General features: G+C 40.3%; 1 protein-coding gene across 1 annotated transcript; it reads right to left on the reverse strand.

The window, feature by feature from the left end:
• Positions 1-468: 468 nt before the first annotated feature.
• Positions 469-4,841, reverse strand: LOC147619128 (pentatricopeptide repeat-containing protein At3g09040, mitochondrial-like). The gene is made up of 2 exons (XM_086774315.1): positions 4,564-4,841; positions 469-4,527 (listed from the first exon to the last, which is right to left on the reverse strand). Exon 2 carries the CDS (start codon positions 4,494-4,496, stop codon positions 2,046-2,048), a length of 2,451 nt encoding a protein of 816 aa, XP_086630441.1. The 5' UTR covers positions 4,497-4,527; positions 4,564-4,841; the 3' UTR covers positions 469-2,045.
• Positions 4,842-15,791: the final 10,950 nt, after the last annotated feature.

Consider the following 15,791-nt stretch of genomic DNA (forward strand, 5'->3'; position numbering starts at 1 on the left):
TGTGACCTCTCTCTCTCTCTCTCTCTCTCTCTCTCTCTCTCGGTCACTTGTAGACCAGGCCACTCTTGGTTGTTAATTGTTGTAGGCTAGAGCAGCACCTCTGTCTCTCTCCGTGGTGGTGGTCATCTCTCTCTCTCGCTAGTTGCCATCTCTGTAGTTGCAGAGCCGTACGCTGAAATATGCAACGAAGAGGCTAAAAGGTGCCTAACCTTAGCATATGTTAAGGTTAGGCATTAATTTATTAATGCCCACAAGGAATTAATAAATTAATGTCAAGCACAGACTGAATATGTCACCATAGAAGATTCACTTTCCTCAAACCCAAACTTAGTGTACTCTTGGAATCTAGGTTCTCTACCCAATCCAAGTAGTCAACAAACCAAAGTGCCAAAAAAGAAAAGAAATTTTGTAGGTAGGCTTTGATACCAATTGTAGAACACTTGTGCCTATGTGCAAGGGTTTTCCAAAGATAGAAAGAAGAGCTATTGCTCTATATTATGTACAAGAAAGAAGTAACACAACTGAAATTCAACTACAAGATGTAGCTAATAATAAAGGCATCAAATCACAACCTTGTGACCTACTGTACATTGTTGGTTCTAGCACTTCGCCTATAGAGAAACGCTCTATGAAGTCCAACACTTGAATATGATGTTTTGGCCACCCACATATATATATACGCACCAATGCTCCTAGTCAACTAGTAGTAATGTTATCGACCAACTGTACCCGATTACCACATCATCAATACCACATCTGTACTGCCACATCATCATTGCCATGTGATAGTGCCGCTTGTCACCTGCATTGTTTGACCTTGTCTATTTGGGCTGTTATATGATGTCTAGCTCTACCCTACATAGTCATAGGTGTGTCGCATTATCTTGGGCGTAGACTCGATGAACTACAAACTACTATGCAGTTGCTCCACATTCCCCCACCTCCCATAGTTATCCAGGCTCAGCTTGGGCCTTGTTCGGATCCCGTAATGTCAGGACAAGGTGTCCAAGAGTGAAGTCGACCTATTCCATGTGTGGACCATTATGAGATAAGGGTCCAATGTAGCATCACGTAGGCGATATACATTCCTCCCTCACAACCCATGCCAGGTGACTCCCCAACAGCCAGATTTTCAATAATTCCTTCATGCAAGCACAAGCCACTTTCCTTTTGAAACAAGCTGATTGGAAACACCAAAGCTTTGCTTGGTTGTATGCTTTTTTTCTCAAGAACAAACCTTCATGCTGTTTGTTATTCCTTCGTGGATCCTGTCTACTGTTATCAGGCAGGCAAAACCCAACGACAACCGGGCTACCCCCCCTCCCCAAAAAAAAAAGAAAAATCTCCCCTCTCTGCCCCCACAGCTCATTACTTTTGAGTACAGCAGGAGCCAACTCCCAAACTACCCAATGACGCACATCAAAAACGCCAATATCCAACTACAAACCAAGTTCCCCTAACTAGCGCTAATGTGTATCACAGGACATGCAGGAAAACTGCCCCATCACCTGACACCTTTGCACACGTCACTAAGCAATGCGATGAACCACCCCATATCAGTATAAGTGAATGTTTCACCTCCAATCTGTGGAACCTTGGCAATAATGAGCAGAGCGATGTGCACACATCACGACTCAATGAATCCGACTGAGCCATCTACTCAGTTATATACTGTAGTAGCATTTCTTGTGCACTATTCTGCACAACGCTCTCATGTGCTTTATTTCCACCTCCATTGGAGGTGGTTCTTATTTGATAGATCTTGAACTTTTCTCCCAATACCAGCAGCTTGCTAAACTTACATATCGAAGTGTAAGGGGACAATGGCTACTGCAGTTGCAATATCATCACCGATAGTCTCCACCACCACCCTTTCCTTGTTCAAAAACAGTTTGCATCCCTGAAAGAAATGCTTTGCTATTCTTCGATAAATGCACCGCTGCCAAATGGCTGTGCCAGCATAGCACATTCATTTAAAATGTCCCGTACTGCAAACCTGGGGCATGCCATTCCTTTGACAATTTAAGCTACCTTCTGGCTGTCTTTTATTGTAAATCAAAAAGGAATGCACAACACCCCGGAGAGGCATCTGTCCACAAACTATGTCCTGGCTTGTTCCATGCTTGGTTTTCTACTCTCATTGCCTCAACTTTGATCGCTTCCTCCTGCATTGCAGCATCTGCATAGATGTTAGACATGCATACATAAGCTGCCGCATCCTTTTCATCCAATCGCACTGCATGTTCAAAGGCATATCTTCCAAACTCGACATTGCCCCACTTACGACAAGCCCCCAGCACAGTAAGCCATACCACAATACCAGGATGCATTGGCATCTTTCTGATCATCGCAACTGCCTTGTCTATATGGCCTGCACGGCCAAGAAGATCAACCATGCAAGTGTAGTGCTCAAGAGTTGGGATGACACCATATTCATTGCTTATGGCCTCAAAACACATCTGGCCCTTATCAACTAGACCTGCATGACTGCATGCATTAAGAACACTTATGAATGTGACCAGATCTGGCTTTCTGCCTTCTCCTAACATTTTGTCAAACATGCGGACAACATTTTCACTCTCTCCAAGCTGGGCATATGCCGCAATAAGTGCATTCCATGAGACCTCATCTTGAACTGGAAGCTTGTCAAACACATCTTGTGCTTCTGCAAGGGATCCACATTTAGCATATGTGTAAACCAAGGTGCTGCCGATGAGGAGGTCTCTTTCCAACCCTTTTCTAACAATCTCAGCATGCATTTCTTGGCCCTTGACAGTAGCTCCTATGCTGCCACAAGCTTTCAAGGCGCAAACAAAAGTTACAGCATTCAGATAGACACCCTCATGTTGCATCTGTTCGAAACAATTGAGTGCCTCCTCAACATGACCATGTTCCGCATATCCTGTCATTAGTGCAGTCCACAAGACCACGTCTCGAACTGGAAGCTTGTTGAACACTTCTTGTGCTTCTGCAAGTAAGCCACATTTAGCATACATGTCGGCCAAGGTGCTGCCAACGAGGAGCTCTCTTTCCACCCCTTTTCTTGCAATCTCATCATGTATTTCAAAGCCCTTCGTTGTGGCTCCTATGCTGCCACAAGCTTTCAAACTGCAAACAAATGTGACAGCATTCAGAGAAATACTGTCATGTTGCATCCGTTCAAAACAGTTGAGGGCCTCCTCAGCATGCCCGTGTTCAGCAAATCCTGCCATTAGTGCATTGCATGAGACCACACCTCGAACTGGAAGCTTGTCAAACACGTCCTGTGCTTCTGCAAGCAAGCCAGATTTAGCATACATATGAACCAAGGTGTTGCCAACAAGGAGCTCTCTTTCCAACCCTTTTCTGGCAATCTCAGAATGTATCTCTTGGCCCTTGACTTCTGCTCCTATGGTGCCGCAAGCTTTCAAGATGCAAACAAATGTGACAGCATTTAGAGAGATACCGTCATGTTGCATCTGTTGGAAACAGTCAAGTGCCTCCTCACCATGACCATGTTCAGCATATCCTGCAATTAGTGCAGTCCAAGAGACCACATCTCGAACTGGGAGCCTGTAGAAGACTTCCTGTGCTGTTGCAAGCGAGCCACACTTAGCATACATATCGACCAAGGTGTTGCCCATGAGGGGCTCTCTTTCCAACCCTTTTCTAGCAATCTCAGCGTGTATTTCTTGGCCCTTGACTAAGGATCCAACACTTCCACATGCTTTCAAGCTGCAAACAAATGTAAAAGCATCTGGAGATATGCCCTGATGTTGCATCTGTTCGACACAGTTGAGTGCTTCCTCACCATGCCCATGATCAGCATATCCTGCGATTATCGCTGTCCACAAGACCACATCTCGGACTGGGAGGTTGTCAAAAACTTCTTGTGCTTTTGCAAGGGAGCCACATTTGGCATACATATCGACCAAGGAGCTGCCGATGAAAAGGTCTCTTTCCAGCAATCCTTTTCCAGCAATGTCAGCATGTAATTTGCAGCCTTTTTCGAGATCTTTCAGTACAGCGCAAGCCTTCAGTAAGGCCACAAAAGCATGCCGACTAGGATGTAGAGCATCATTCTCCTGCATTTTCTGGTAGAGGGTGAGAGCATGCCATGGTTCTCCAAGTTTAACATAACCTGTGATGAGTAGATTCCAGGAACGCTCATCCCTATACACCAGTCTGTCAAAAACCTGCTGGGCACGGCACATGCTTCCTACTTCCGCTAGCACCGAGACGAGGTGGTTTCCGAGTGATGGATGGGCTTCCAGCCTGCTTTGGCGCATGTACGCATCATGCAAGTGCAGTGCCTGAGCTAGATTTCTGTCCTTTAAGCACTTTTGCAACAAGCCTGCAAAATCCTCAATCGAAGGTTGCAAGGGTGAGGGGGGCATCCCTGCTTCCAAAGAAGCGAGTGCCTCCTGTACGCTTAGCATCACCCAGCAACCACCATCACCACGACCAAGGGTATTGGGATGTCGTTCTCTTCTTTCTCTTGTGCCTCCATCACACATGGCTCAACTTGGATTGTACCAGCCATAGCGCCTCCCTCGTGAGCTCAACTTCGATTGTACATAGCGCCTCCCTGGTGTGTTTATCTCGCCGTGGATTTTCCCATTGAGACAGAGAGAGAGGGGAAGGGAAGGGGGAAGCTTGCATTTCTTTAGAAGTCATGGTAATTTAGAAATCAGAGCATCCCTCCTTCTTCTTAGATATGGGAGAGCGTGCCCCCGCGTCGCCTTCAGAGAGTCAGCTGCACAGAGAGCCAGCGCGTGTAGAGAGAGAAATCGCAGGGAGAGTAGAAATAGTTCAAAGAATTTTTTTTTGGCAAAAAACAAAAAGAAAAAAAAGAAAAAAAAGAGAGAGAAGGGCAAGAGAGAGAGAGAGAGAGAGAGAGAGAGAGAGTAGAATTAGTACTCAACTTGCGCGTTGCGAAACGCAGGAATGGAAGCCGAAATACAAAGGGTCAATGGAAGGGATTTTTTCCTCTTTTTTAGAAATTTCTCTTTTCTCTCCTCTCCATGTGCCTTGGTTGTCCATGGTTAATATGTAATAGATATAGAGAGGGAGAAGTATAACTACTCCATTCAGCTTTGCCAATGCTCAAACATGTATTCCAAGGTCTTTCTTGCCCCCCTTTTACATCAATAGGCACTCCTTTTTTATCTTGGCTTTATGTTGCTTCGTGTCAATAATATTCCACATGAGAGACATTTGTGCAGTTGTCTTTCTGGTTAGCCGTCTCCTCTTGTACCACTGGTTGTTTCTCACTTTCTTGGTCTTCACTGTTGAATCTTGTTGCCTCCTCTTGTCAAGACATGGATCTGGTATGCACTCCCATTACTTTCATGTTGCTTCCTTAGAGCTCTAGACAGACTTCCCCCAAAGAATCGTGATGAAATTCCCCTAGGACATAAAATGGATTGGCAAAAGAAATTTGCTCTAGTGTAGCAAGGCTTGGTTGACCACGGATTTATCGACTAGACATCTAATTTGTGCGAAGTAGATTAAGTAAGGCTATACATGTAGAACAATCTTCCTAGAAGTATATTGACTTGTTGGATGTTGTTGAATTCTACGTGCATTTCCAATCAACACTATAAGCCAGTAGGATTGCCAAATGTTACCTTAGGTTTACCAATTGGTTATTACCGAGATAATCTTCCTAAGAATGGATTTATTGGATATGTAAACACTCAGTCTATTATACACCATGGGTGGAACACATATGTTGGGCTCATCACGTTTATTAACACTTGTGGTGTTCCAAGAGTTTATAAAAATTGAAAGTACATGGTGGAACTTGGTGTTAGTGAGTGTGTAACATTCATTTAATGACCCAATAATGATAACATATAATGAGACAATTGGACAAAATGGATAAAATTATATTTCTCAAAAAATAAGAGTATAAAGCGTACAAAATGATTACATAGAGCTTGAGGTTTCAAAGATTAGAAACTCCAATGATACAAGGGATTTGAGTTGAGACCTAAAGATAGATCTAAGAGTTTAAGAGTTTATGGACTAGCTTCTTAGAATTTCAAAAGTTTAGAAGTGCCAAATGAATATCGAGTGGCCTATCTATAGGTTTGCCCAGTGCCACGTGATGCCATGTGGGTTTCACACTATTGCATATCTCCCAGCCACCCACTCGTCGTCCAGATCTTCTATGTTATCAATGTTTACTTGCAATATCCCTTGAAGGTTCGGTGCTCAACCTTGCCTTTTTCTTGGCCATGTCAATGCATCCTTCATCCAACTTCTTGCTTATAGCGTATTATTTGTAGCCACATGCTACAAATAAGATCTTGACCTTTTATTCTTTATGACTTCACTTGACTTTGCACAACGATCATTGGAATGGCATCATCAACCATTAGGATATACTTCCTATACAAGTTTAAGGTACCTGGGGTTCATCAAATAGCACCTTCTCATCTTTCTCAGGATCCTACCTTAGAATCTCCTTGTGGTATGATCTCTATTATTTCAGTTATCTCCCGTATCAGAAATTACGATAGGCACCATTGGTGGAGAGGTACCAAGATACACAGAGAGCTAATGTGCAAACTAGCAAAGATGAAGCAGAAGGGGGACGCAGTACATGAACACATTGATAAGATTAAGGAAACGGCAAGAAAAATACAAAAGTCACCCATGGTTTGTCACACAATCTGCAGTCATCACGGTTCCTCAACGTCCTAAGTCACCAAAGTATCAAGAAAATGGAGTAGTATAACTAATTCAACTAGTAAGGAAATTCAAAAATGATAAACCCGAGAAGATACATAGTAACTCAAAGTCTTGACTCTAGAGTTACATAAGAAAAAGAAGAAGAAGAAGTATGTCATCTTGGGAATAGTGATGACATACTTCTGACTCTGACTTGGACAGAAAGAAGAAGAAGAAGAAACATCACTAAGAGAAACAGAAGAAGGAGAAGGAGAAGTGAACCCTATCAAATTTGTGGAAGCCTCACTAACCTTACCAACATGCAAAAAGGTAATCTGGAAAAGAGAAGTGGCCCCTATGAAATTTGTGGAAGTCCACAATATCGAATGAATACTTGTGCAGCACAGGTTGTCGGGGTAGTTAAAGCTAGAACTAGCATCACTAGCAAGATACTCCGAGAATTATGTAGAGCCTCACTAGCCTTACCATGGGCAAGGGCCACCTCATGTAGCGCACCAGGCCACCCAATGAGAAGAATGTGGGGGAGAGGTGAGCTTGAGATCCTTGCAAGAAAACATAGACACATAAGAGTAGACAAGCACACAACAGATATGGATGGCTAAATTCTATTATATTCTCTTCTCTTCTCTTCTCTACAACCATAACATAAAGATAAGTGTACATAAAGATAAGGAAAAGTACTCTCTTACTATAAGGAAAAGTACTCTCTTATTATAACATACAAAGGTTGGTCCATACTATGAACTCAACTACATGAGTTGGTAGTATAACTATGCCATAACTTTAATATACCAAAGTGATTGTCACACATTGTAAACCATGGCAACATATCACCTGTAATCTCTTCAACCATGTCAGTGGCATAAGTGCAAAAAGTTGTTATCCTGGCATATCGCATATCTACACTAGTTGAGCTCGATATCTCAACACTCCCCCTCAAGCTCAACTTTATACTTTGCACTATAAGTAAGCTCCTAAACTTGTAGAGCTTCTTTGTACCCAATGCCTTTATGAAGATGTCAGCTACTCTATGCCTACATACACCAAATCCACATCACCCGCTAGAACCTTCCCCCTCACAAGTGATGTACCTCAATGTGCTTCATCCTAGCATGATACACTAGCTCATGTTGTCATAGTAAAGCACAATAGCCATATCCATGGACTCACCCATATCTGACATAGTAGCTTCTATAACCAAGCTACCTTACATGTTGCCATAGCAGTGCCCTTGTACTCAACCTCTATACTCGATAAAGAAATTGTTGGTTGCTTTTTATGCTCCATCTAACATTAGCACTCAAAAAGTAAACATAAAGACACTGGTAGGTCTCCTATGTGTGAGACATAAACGAGCCCAATCTGCATCTATATCTGTTATATGCACATTATGTGTGCATATACTAGGAGGATAACCCACATTAGGCTTGTGAGCATGGGAGCATGGGAGCATGGGAACAAGCTCTAGTGGAGCATGGATTAGGCACTAACCTTAAGGGTTAAGGTTAGGGTAAGGCATCCAAGGGTCACACAAGGGAAATGGAGAGTCAAGAGTTACTTGAGGGCCCTCCTATATAATAGGGGCATGGGGCACACTCAAGGGATGGAGGCTAGGTTATGTTATGTTCTCTTGTGTAGCTGATCGAACTACTCACCTACCGTTTCACACTATAGCTACATGTTCTTGGATTGGAGTTATACCTCTTGATGGTATGGGACATCAAGGTAAAGGTATGATGTACTTTATTATAATTCATGTGTGCATCCCTTGGGCTCGGGGGCGGTCGGGTGGATGAGTTTATGCCTGATTTATGCATGTTTATGCATAACAATTATCTAGAGAGATCTTAGGGTAGTTGGTTAAAACCCTAAGATCTCTCTAGATAATTGTTATGCATAAACATGCATAAATCAGGCATAAACTCATCCACCCGACCGCCCCCGAGCCCAAGGGATGCACACATGAATTATAATAAAGTACATCATACCTTTACCTTGCTATCCCATACCATCAAGAGGTATGACTCCAATCCAGCAGCATGTAGCTATAGTGTGAAATGGTAGGTGAGTGGTAGGTGAGTAGTTACAATCCTCTACACAAGAGAACATAACATAACCTAGCCCAGCCTGGCCTCCCTTGAGTGTGCCCCATGCCCCTATTATATAGGAGGGCCCTCAAGTGACTCTCGACTCTCCATTTCCCATGTGTGAACCTTGGATGCCTGACCCTAACCTTAACCCTTAAGGTTAGTCCTAACCCATGCTCCATTAGAGCTTCTTCCCATGCTCCCATTCTCACAAGCCTAATGTGGGTTAGCCTCCTAGTATATGCACACATAATGCGCATATAACATACTTCCCCTCTCTCAAAACATTGCACTCTTGCAATGAAAAGAAGGAGACTTGCGCTGAATAATCTCAACCGACTCCCAAGTCGAATCCTCTATATTTTCCTATCTTTCCACCTAATTTTAACCTCAGGGATTAGTCAACTACAAAGTTTCCTTTCCCTGAATTCAAGTACCTTATGAGGTTCATGTGGAACATAGGATAATTCTTCGCGACTTCAACAAGTTCTTGAGGAGTAACTGTGTTATCCTCACCTCCCAGTTTCCCTTTCAATCTATTGATATGAAAGACTGGATGAACTCTAACATGTGGAGGTAATTTTAGTTCAAACGCAACCGTGCTAATCCGATGTATAACTCGAAATGGACCACAATATCTAGGAGATAAATTCGAGCATTTTTCTGTTGACAAAGTTTGAGAATCTTTAGGAACTTTTAAATAAACCAATGCTCCTGGTTCAAAAGACCGAGATAAGCGTCCCCTATCAGCATAAAATCGTGCTCTATCCTAAGCACTCCTGATAGAATCCTGAGCTTCGGTCAGCATTTCCTACATATCATGCAAGAAATCCCTCGATGCATCAAGCTCAATGTCCTTAAGACCGACATCAATAGGTGCCGTGGGTTGATACCCATACATAAGCATGAACGGACTAAAACCAGTAGCCATATGTTTAGAACTTTTATAGGCAAATTCCATCATAGAAAGATACTTTTCCCAATTTGATGATTTTCCAGAGACATATGCACGAAGCATATACTCTACAATCTGATTCATATGCTATGTTTGCTATGTTTGCCCATCAGACTGCGGATGATCAAAGGAATTCATACTCAAAGTAGTTTTCTCATTGTAAATCATTCGGAATAAAGTAGGAAAACATGGCATTATAACAATAGGAACCAGGGATCCATTGGTCGGCGCCTAGATGTACCCACATCTGCACATGGAATTATCGGTGTCCCCAATTATCCATATCAACATAGAGAGTCAGCAACGTCTCGATGAGTCACATGTGTTCATCCGTAAACCATTAGGTGGACTGTATAAATCACCTAAGTACGGAACTAGAGTTCTAGAAAATTTCTAATTTTTCCTGAGAATCCCATCGTTCATGAAATTTCCAATTTCGCTCGACAGTTCTCAAATCCAATGAAAATTTATAATTTTAATGGATTTTCTAAATTTTTGGGTCAAAAATACATTTTTAAAGGAATTTGAATGGTCACACTACTTGTCACCAATCCCACATTTTCCAAAAAGTTAAAATAACCTTTGTCTAATTTTTCACTAATTTTCAAGAATTTTTTGAAATTTTAAATTTACCTCAAACGCATTAGAATACGAACGGTCAAAAAATTTTGGAATCCCAATGGTTTTCTCGGAATACAGAAAGCCAACAGTTTTGGAAAAATAAAAAGACAAAAAAAAATTGGAATGTGAAAGGTAAAAAGTTTTCGGAATCCGAAAGGTCAAAAGATTTTTCGGAATTCGGAAAGCCAATAGGTTTCTCGGGAGATGGAAAGCTAAGAGGCACCAAAGGAAAAAATTCCCAAAAAAATTTAGGGTTTTTTTTTCTCAGATTTCAAATTTTCTCTTTTTCAAGCTTTTTTTGCATTGAAAAGCTTTTTATTTAAAAAAACTCTTTTGTAATATATTTAAAAGTTTTAAATAAAACTTTTAAAGCTTAAGGTTTTAAAAACCTTTAAAAATTTTATTTTAGGGGGGTGGCGATTTTTCGCCCAGCGCTGCAGCGCGCCCTCCCCTCCCCCCCCTGCACGTTTTCGTTTCGTGAAAGAGAGGAGGAGATGCCTCTCTCCTCTCTCCTTCTCTTCTTCTCCAAATCCAAGTTCTCTCACCACCCCATCTTCTCTCTTCTCTGTTAATCAGAGATGATTAAGACTTAATTAAAAACTTTAATCATAATTAAAAGTTAATTATGATTAATATTTAATTAAATTGTGTCTTCTAAGAGGCGTTCACGAGGGAGAGAGAAATAGAAAGAATCTCCGGATTTTGGGGAAAGAAAAGAACTTTACGCGCACGAGAGAGAACCCAATGCATCAATTGGATGCCCCACTCTACATTTTAGCAGAAATTTGGCAAAAAATGGATTGCATATCTGCGGAAAACCTGCATTTTTGATCATAAAAATGCTCTAAAATTTTCTAAAAAGGTAGAAAAAATTCCTAAAAATTATAGAAATTTAAGAAATTCATTAACCAAAAATATCCCAAATAAAATGTGTGGTATTTTGGTACAAAATTCTATTAATGCTTATTTTAAACCACAAAAAATAGAAAACAATAGTATTAAACTCACGAAATTCCCCCGCAACGTCGATTTGTCCATTGAATAGAAGAAACACGTGTTCCAACCGCCATATCGATGATCCACGTGATAATCATCAAAACAAATCAACAAAATAACATTTTTATCTAGTAAATATTAAAATTTACTTTAAAAAATACCAAAGATTGAAATAAGAAAGAAAAATCAACAACAATTAACTACAAATTGCTCTGATACCATTGTTAAAACCCTAAGATCTCTCTCTCTCACAGTTATGCGTGCACGTTCGGGGGGGGGGGGCTGCGCAGCACCCCTCAGGTGAAAAACGCCCCCCACTCTTAGAAAAATTTTGTGTAAAGCTTTGTATTAAAGCTTTTAAAAAAAGCTTTATTTTTTATAACAAATTTATAAAAAGAGTTTTTTTTTCAAAAATTTATTTAAAAAAAAAGCTTTTCAAAGCTTGAAAAAAAGGGGGAGAAAATATGAATTTTGAGAATTTCTGAAATTATTTTCTTGAAATCCTTTGGCTTTCCACATTCTCAGGAAATCTATTGGCTTTCCGAATTCTAGAAAATCTTTTGACCTTTTGGATTGTGGAAACTTTTGACCTTTCACATTTTGATTTTTTTTTTTTGTCTTTCATTTTCCCGAAACTGTTGGCTTTCCGTATTCCGGAAAAACCATTGGGATTTCGAAATTTTTGGACTGTTCGTATTCTAATGTGTTTGGGGTAAATTAAAAATTTTAAAAAACTTCTAAAAATTAGTAAAAAATTAGACAAATTTGTATAGAGCTGCCATAGGTCCTGTCTCAATACTCTGTTCCTCTCACTATGAGAGACGGATATGTGGTGCATCCTTGTCATACTGGAATGGTGGTAGATGATCCATGTCTAGGCCATGCTGTGAGAACCAATGTGTGACATGTGCATACCATGATCCTCTGTCTCCTACCTCAGCCAGCTGTCTAGATGCCTCAAAAGCTCTATATGACAATCTGTCCTGTGGCATCTCTCTGAATCTATCTAGCAGGCATATAGTCTGGAATATGGCCTCTACCATCATAGGAGGCGCAGCAAACTTTGCTCAGATAATGTCATGAGGTACTCACGGTTTGCTGCGTATCATGCGTGCCATCATGAGGGCATGTGGTCTCTCTATCTGTGTCCACCAATGGGTAGCAAGGCCTGGCGCCCATACCGCTGCTCCATACATCAGTGCGCCGGTGTGACTAATGTGTCAAATAGCCACCCCTTCGCCCGAGGCTCCTAAAAATGCGCCTGGTGGCACTGTCTCTCTGGCATAGCCAATGCCGCATGTCCCCATGTCAATCTAGCTCTTGTGACCAATCTCGCTCTTGGCATGTGGTGTGTCCATTCGGGCGCTTGTGACCACTCAAATTCTTTTAAAAATATATTTTTGACCCAGAAAAATATAAAATCTATTAAAATTATAAATTTTCATTGGATTTGAAAATTGTCGGGCAGAATTGGAAATTTTGTGAATGATGGGATTCTTAGGAGAAATTAGAAATATTCTAGAAATTATTTTTAGAAATCCTAGGAATTGGTATTTTCTAAAATATCAATGGTTATTTAGCAAATCTATTTACTGATTTTTTTAAAAAATATATAGTTTTGGAATGCCATAAGATAGGTTTGGTGGAATTCAAAATTAGCATATTTTGAGGCCCTATAAAATTAGGAAAGTTTGAAAAAATCATGATAATTCTTTTTCTTGAGAATTTAATATTTTTGAGGTTTATTTAATGTTGAAGTACGTTTTCTCGTGCTGACATTAGATAGATGCAGGTTATTCGCATATTATTAATACGAGTATACCTCGTATTAGTAGTTATTTTTATTTGGATTAATTCTAAACGATGTTTTCATGATTTTTTTACCATTGTTTAGCCATTCTTTTTTTTAGACATGCTCCTTAATTTTTTTTCTCTGATGGATAAAATCTGCGTCCAAAGTGTGTCTTGCCTTTGACACTTGTCCATGATAATTTATTTTGCACTTATTTAAGTGTGGTCTATGCTTAATTTCTTAAGCCTAAGACAAATTCTATCATGGGTTAGTTGATATGTTTGTTTTGGTGGATTTTATTGGATGTTTTCCAAGTTTTATTTGGACTCATCAGGTTCTGCCTAGATCACTTGTGTCTAGGAGTTTTTAATGAGTGCTACACACATGCGTTTCACTTTCTTACTTTGGAGTTTTGCTTGAACAACACCACGTTCATATAGTCCGGATTGATGAGTTGACCACCCACCAATTATAATGCTTCTTTTGGCATGATTAATGACCATTAGATGGCATGCATTGATTTTTATGATCAACTATGGTTTTCATGGATTCGAGGAGCTTCTATGCTTTTATCCATGGTTTTATAAGGATCTTTTGATATTTTGGATAATATCATGTACTTTAAAGGTAGCATTTGCCTTCATTTTTTACACATAATTTTGGACTATGTTCCTTGTACTCTTGTACATATTCCAACTTGGATACCTAGTTGCTTATGTATTCAGGTGAGTTTTTTTTCTACCCCAGCTTTATTGTGTTTATTGGGTAGTTATCATTAGAAAGGCGCCATTAATTCAATTTCTTTTCTATGATGTACTCGAAAAGAGTTATTCTTTGATGTGGTCTCAGGTATATAGAGATAGGTTTTAGTATGTGAAAGTCTAGGATAAGTCCATCTTATTCCTTTTATATAGGATTTTATTCATATTTCCTAGACGCCATACTAGGGAGTTTCAAATTGGTAAGGTATGTATGGGTGGTATCATGGTGGTATGGGACGCTAGGGATCCCTCACATATATTATCTTATGGGATAATTTGGGCCCAAGATTGTTGCTTTGCTAACATCACTTGGCATGTTGACCTTAACATTCAAAGACAATCTCATTTTCTTAATTCATTTGAAGTTGTAGCGTAGGCATTCTCTATATAAACTTATTTTATCTATAGCCTGCATGTTTTGATGAGTGTATTCTCATCGACATATTCATTTGTTGAAATCTCTTTAGCGCTGATAGTTTTGTGTGTTGTGGTTGGTAGAGGGACCAAGGTTTATGTTAGGGAAAAGTATGGGGAAACCGGCCTCTATCTAAATTTACAAAATCTTGACCATGCATGCCTACTATCCCTCTATGTCTGGCCGAGGGCACAAGCTTGGTTCTCCTCTACTCCTCCTTACTTCACAGGTGTGTAAGGGACAAGAGCTGCTTCTCTCCTCCACTCCCTACTTGCTAGTGAAAAACCTACTAAGGACCAAGCCCTTTTCTTCTTTAGGTAGGCTAGGGCACATACGTCCTTGCTAGTCAATCTCATGAGGTCAAGCCCTCCTCTATATCTTTCTTGTCTTCCCATTAGCTACCAGGGCCACAGGGGAGCCTTCTTCTTCTTTGCTATAGGCAAATCGGGGTACAACCTTAGCTCTTTGCTACATGAAGATCGGGGCACAACACTTTTCTTCTTCTTCCATAGCGCACAATTAAACATGTATTTATCTCATGCACAAAAGAAAACCCTAATGATACTATAGCCCTTTACATATGAGCATTATGAGTTGCACCTAAAAATGTAGTAGCATTGTTTTAGAACATAGAAGTGTGATTGATATACATAAATAATGAGACAACAAATGGTGCAAGATAGACACAAGTAGAAAGACAATATTTTATGAAGTAAGGACTTTGATTTTCATTAGAGAGAGTGATTGCAAAGCTTCAAACCGTGTCTGTATTACAACCATGAAAAGCCAAACTCTACATGTATGTATTACAACCATAAAACCATTAAAAGGTAGTAGTCTACATAGTGCTTGGATTTAGGGACTTGTCAACTTGTAGCTATCTATGGCTAGCTAGAAGTCCTTCGGCATCAGAGTTACCCACTTGGCATGTATGTCGCACAAGACGGACTCCTCAAATAGCCCAACTAATATCTCTTCGAAGGTCTCCTACAAGGCCATGATTGTGGCTGCTTGGATTCTATGGCCCTCCTCTAAACCCACCTTGTCCATAACTTCCTTGAAAACTCTTGTAAAATATGCCTTTGAAATCAAAAGCTTCGTGCTCTTTTAATACTTTTGAATCTCCTTGATGAGAGCTTTGTTTTGCTAGGGTGCAAATTGTTTTTCTTTAACCCCATGAGGAAACACTGCTTCATTTGTGCATCATTGAGCTTTCTCTCAGTCCTCACATTGTGAGTTCAAGGCTTTCATGCATAAGAGGTAATCCCATAAGGTTTCCTTAGGGCTTCACTCTATCATGTAAAGATTTGGTGCCACACTCCACCTCAAGCCTTGTCTTGAGAATCAATAGATAAAGGCAGTCTTCAAAGTTTTGAAATTCATCTTAATCGTATGATGAGCCTTGCCTACTAAGCATAGATTATGCACGCACATTGGTAGGGCAATCCAGATTTCTAAATTATTTGCCTTGCTACTCAATCATTTG

This window comes from Cibotium barometz, chromosome 34, assembly GCF_041138505.1.
Source record: "Cibotium barometz isolate CiBa-2024 chromosome 34, ASM4113850v1, whole genome shotgun sequence".
Lineage (NCBI taxonomy): Eukaryota > Viridiplantae > Streptophyta > Polypodiopsida > Cyatheales > Cibotiaceae > Cibotium > Cibotium barometz.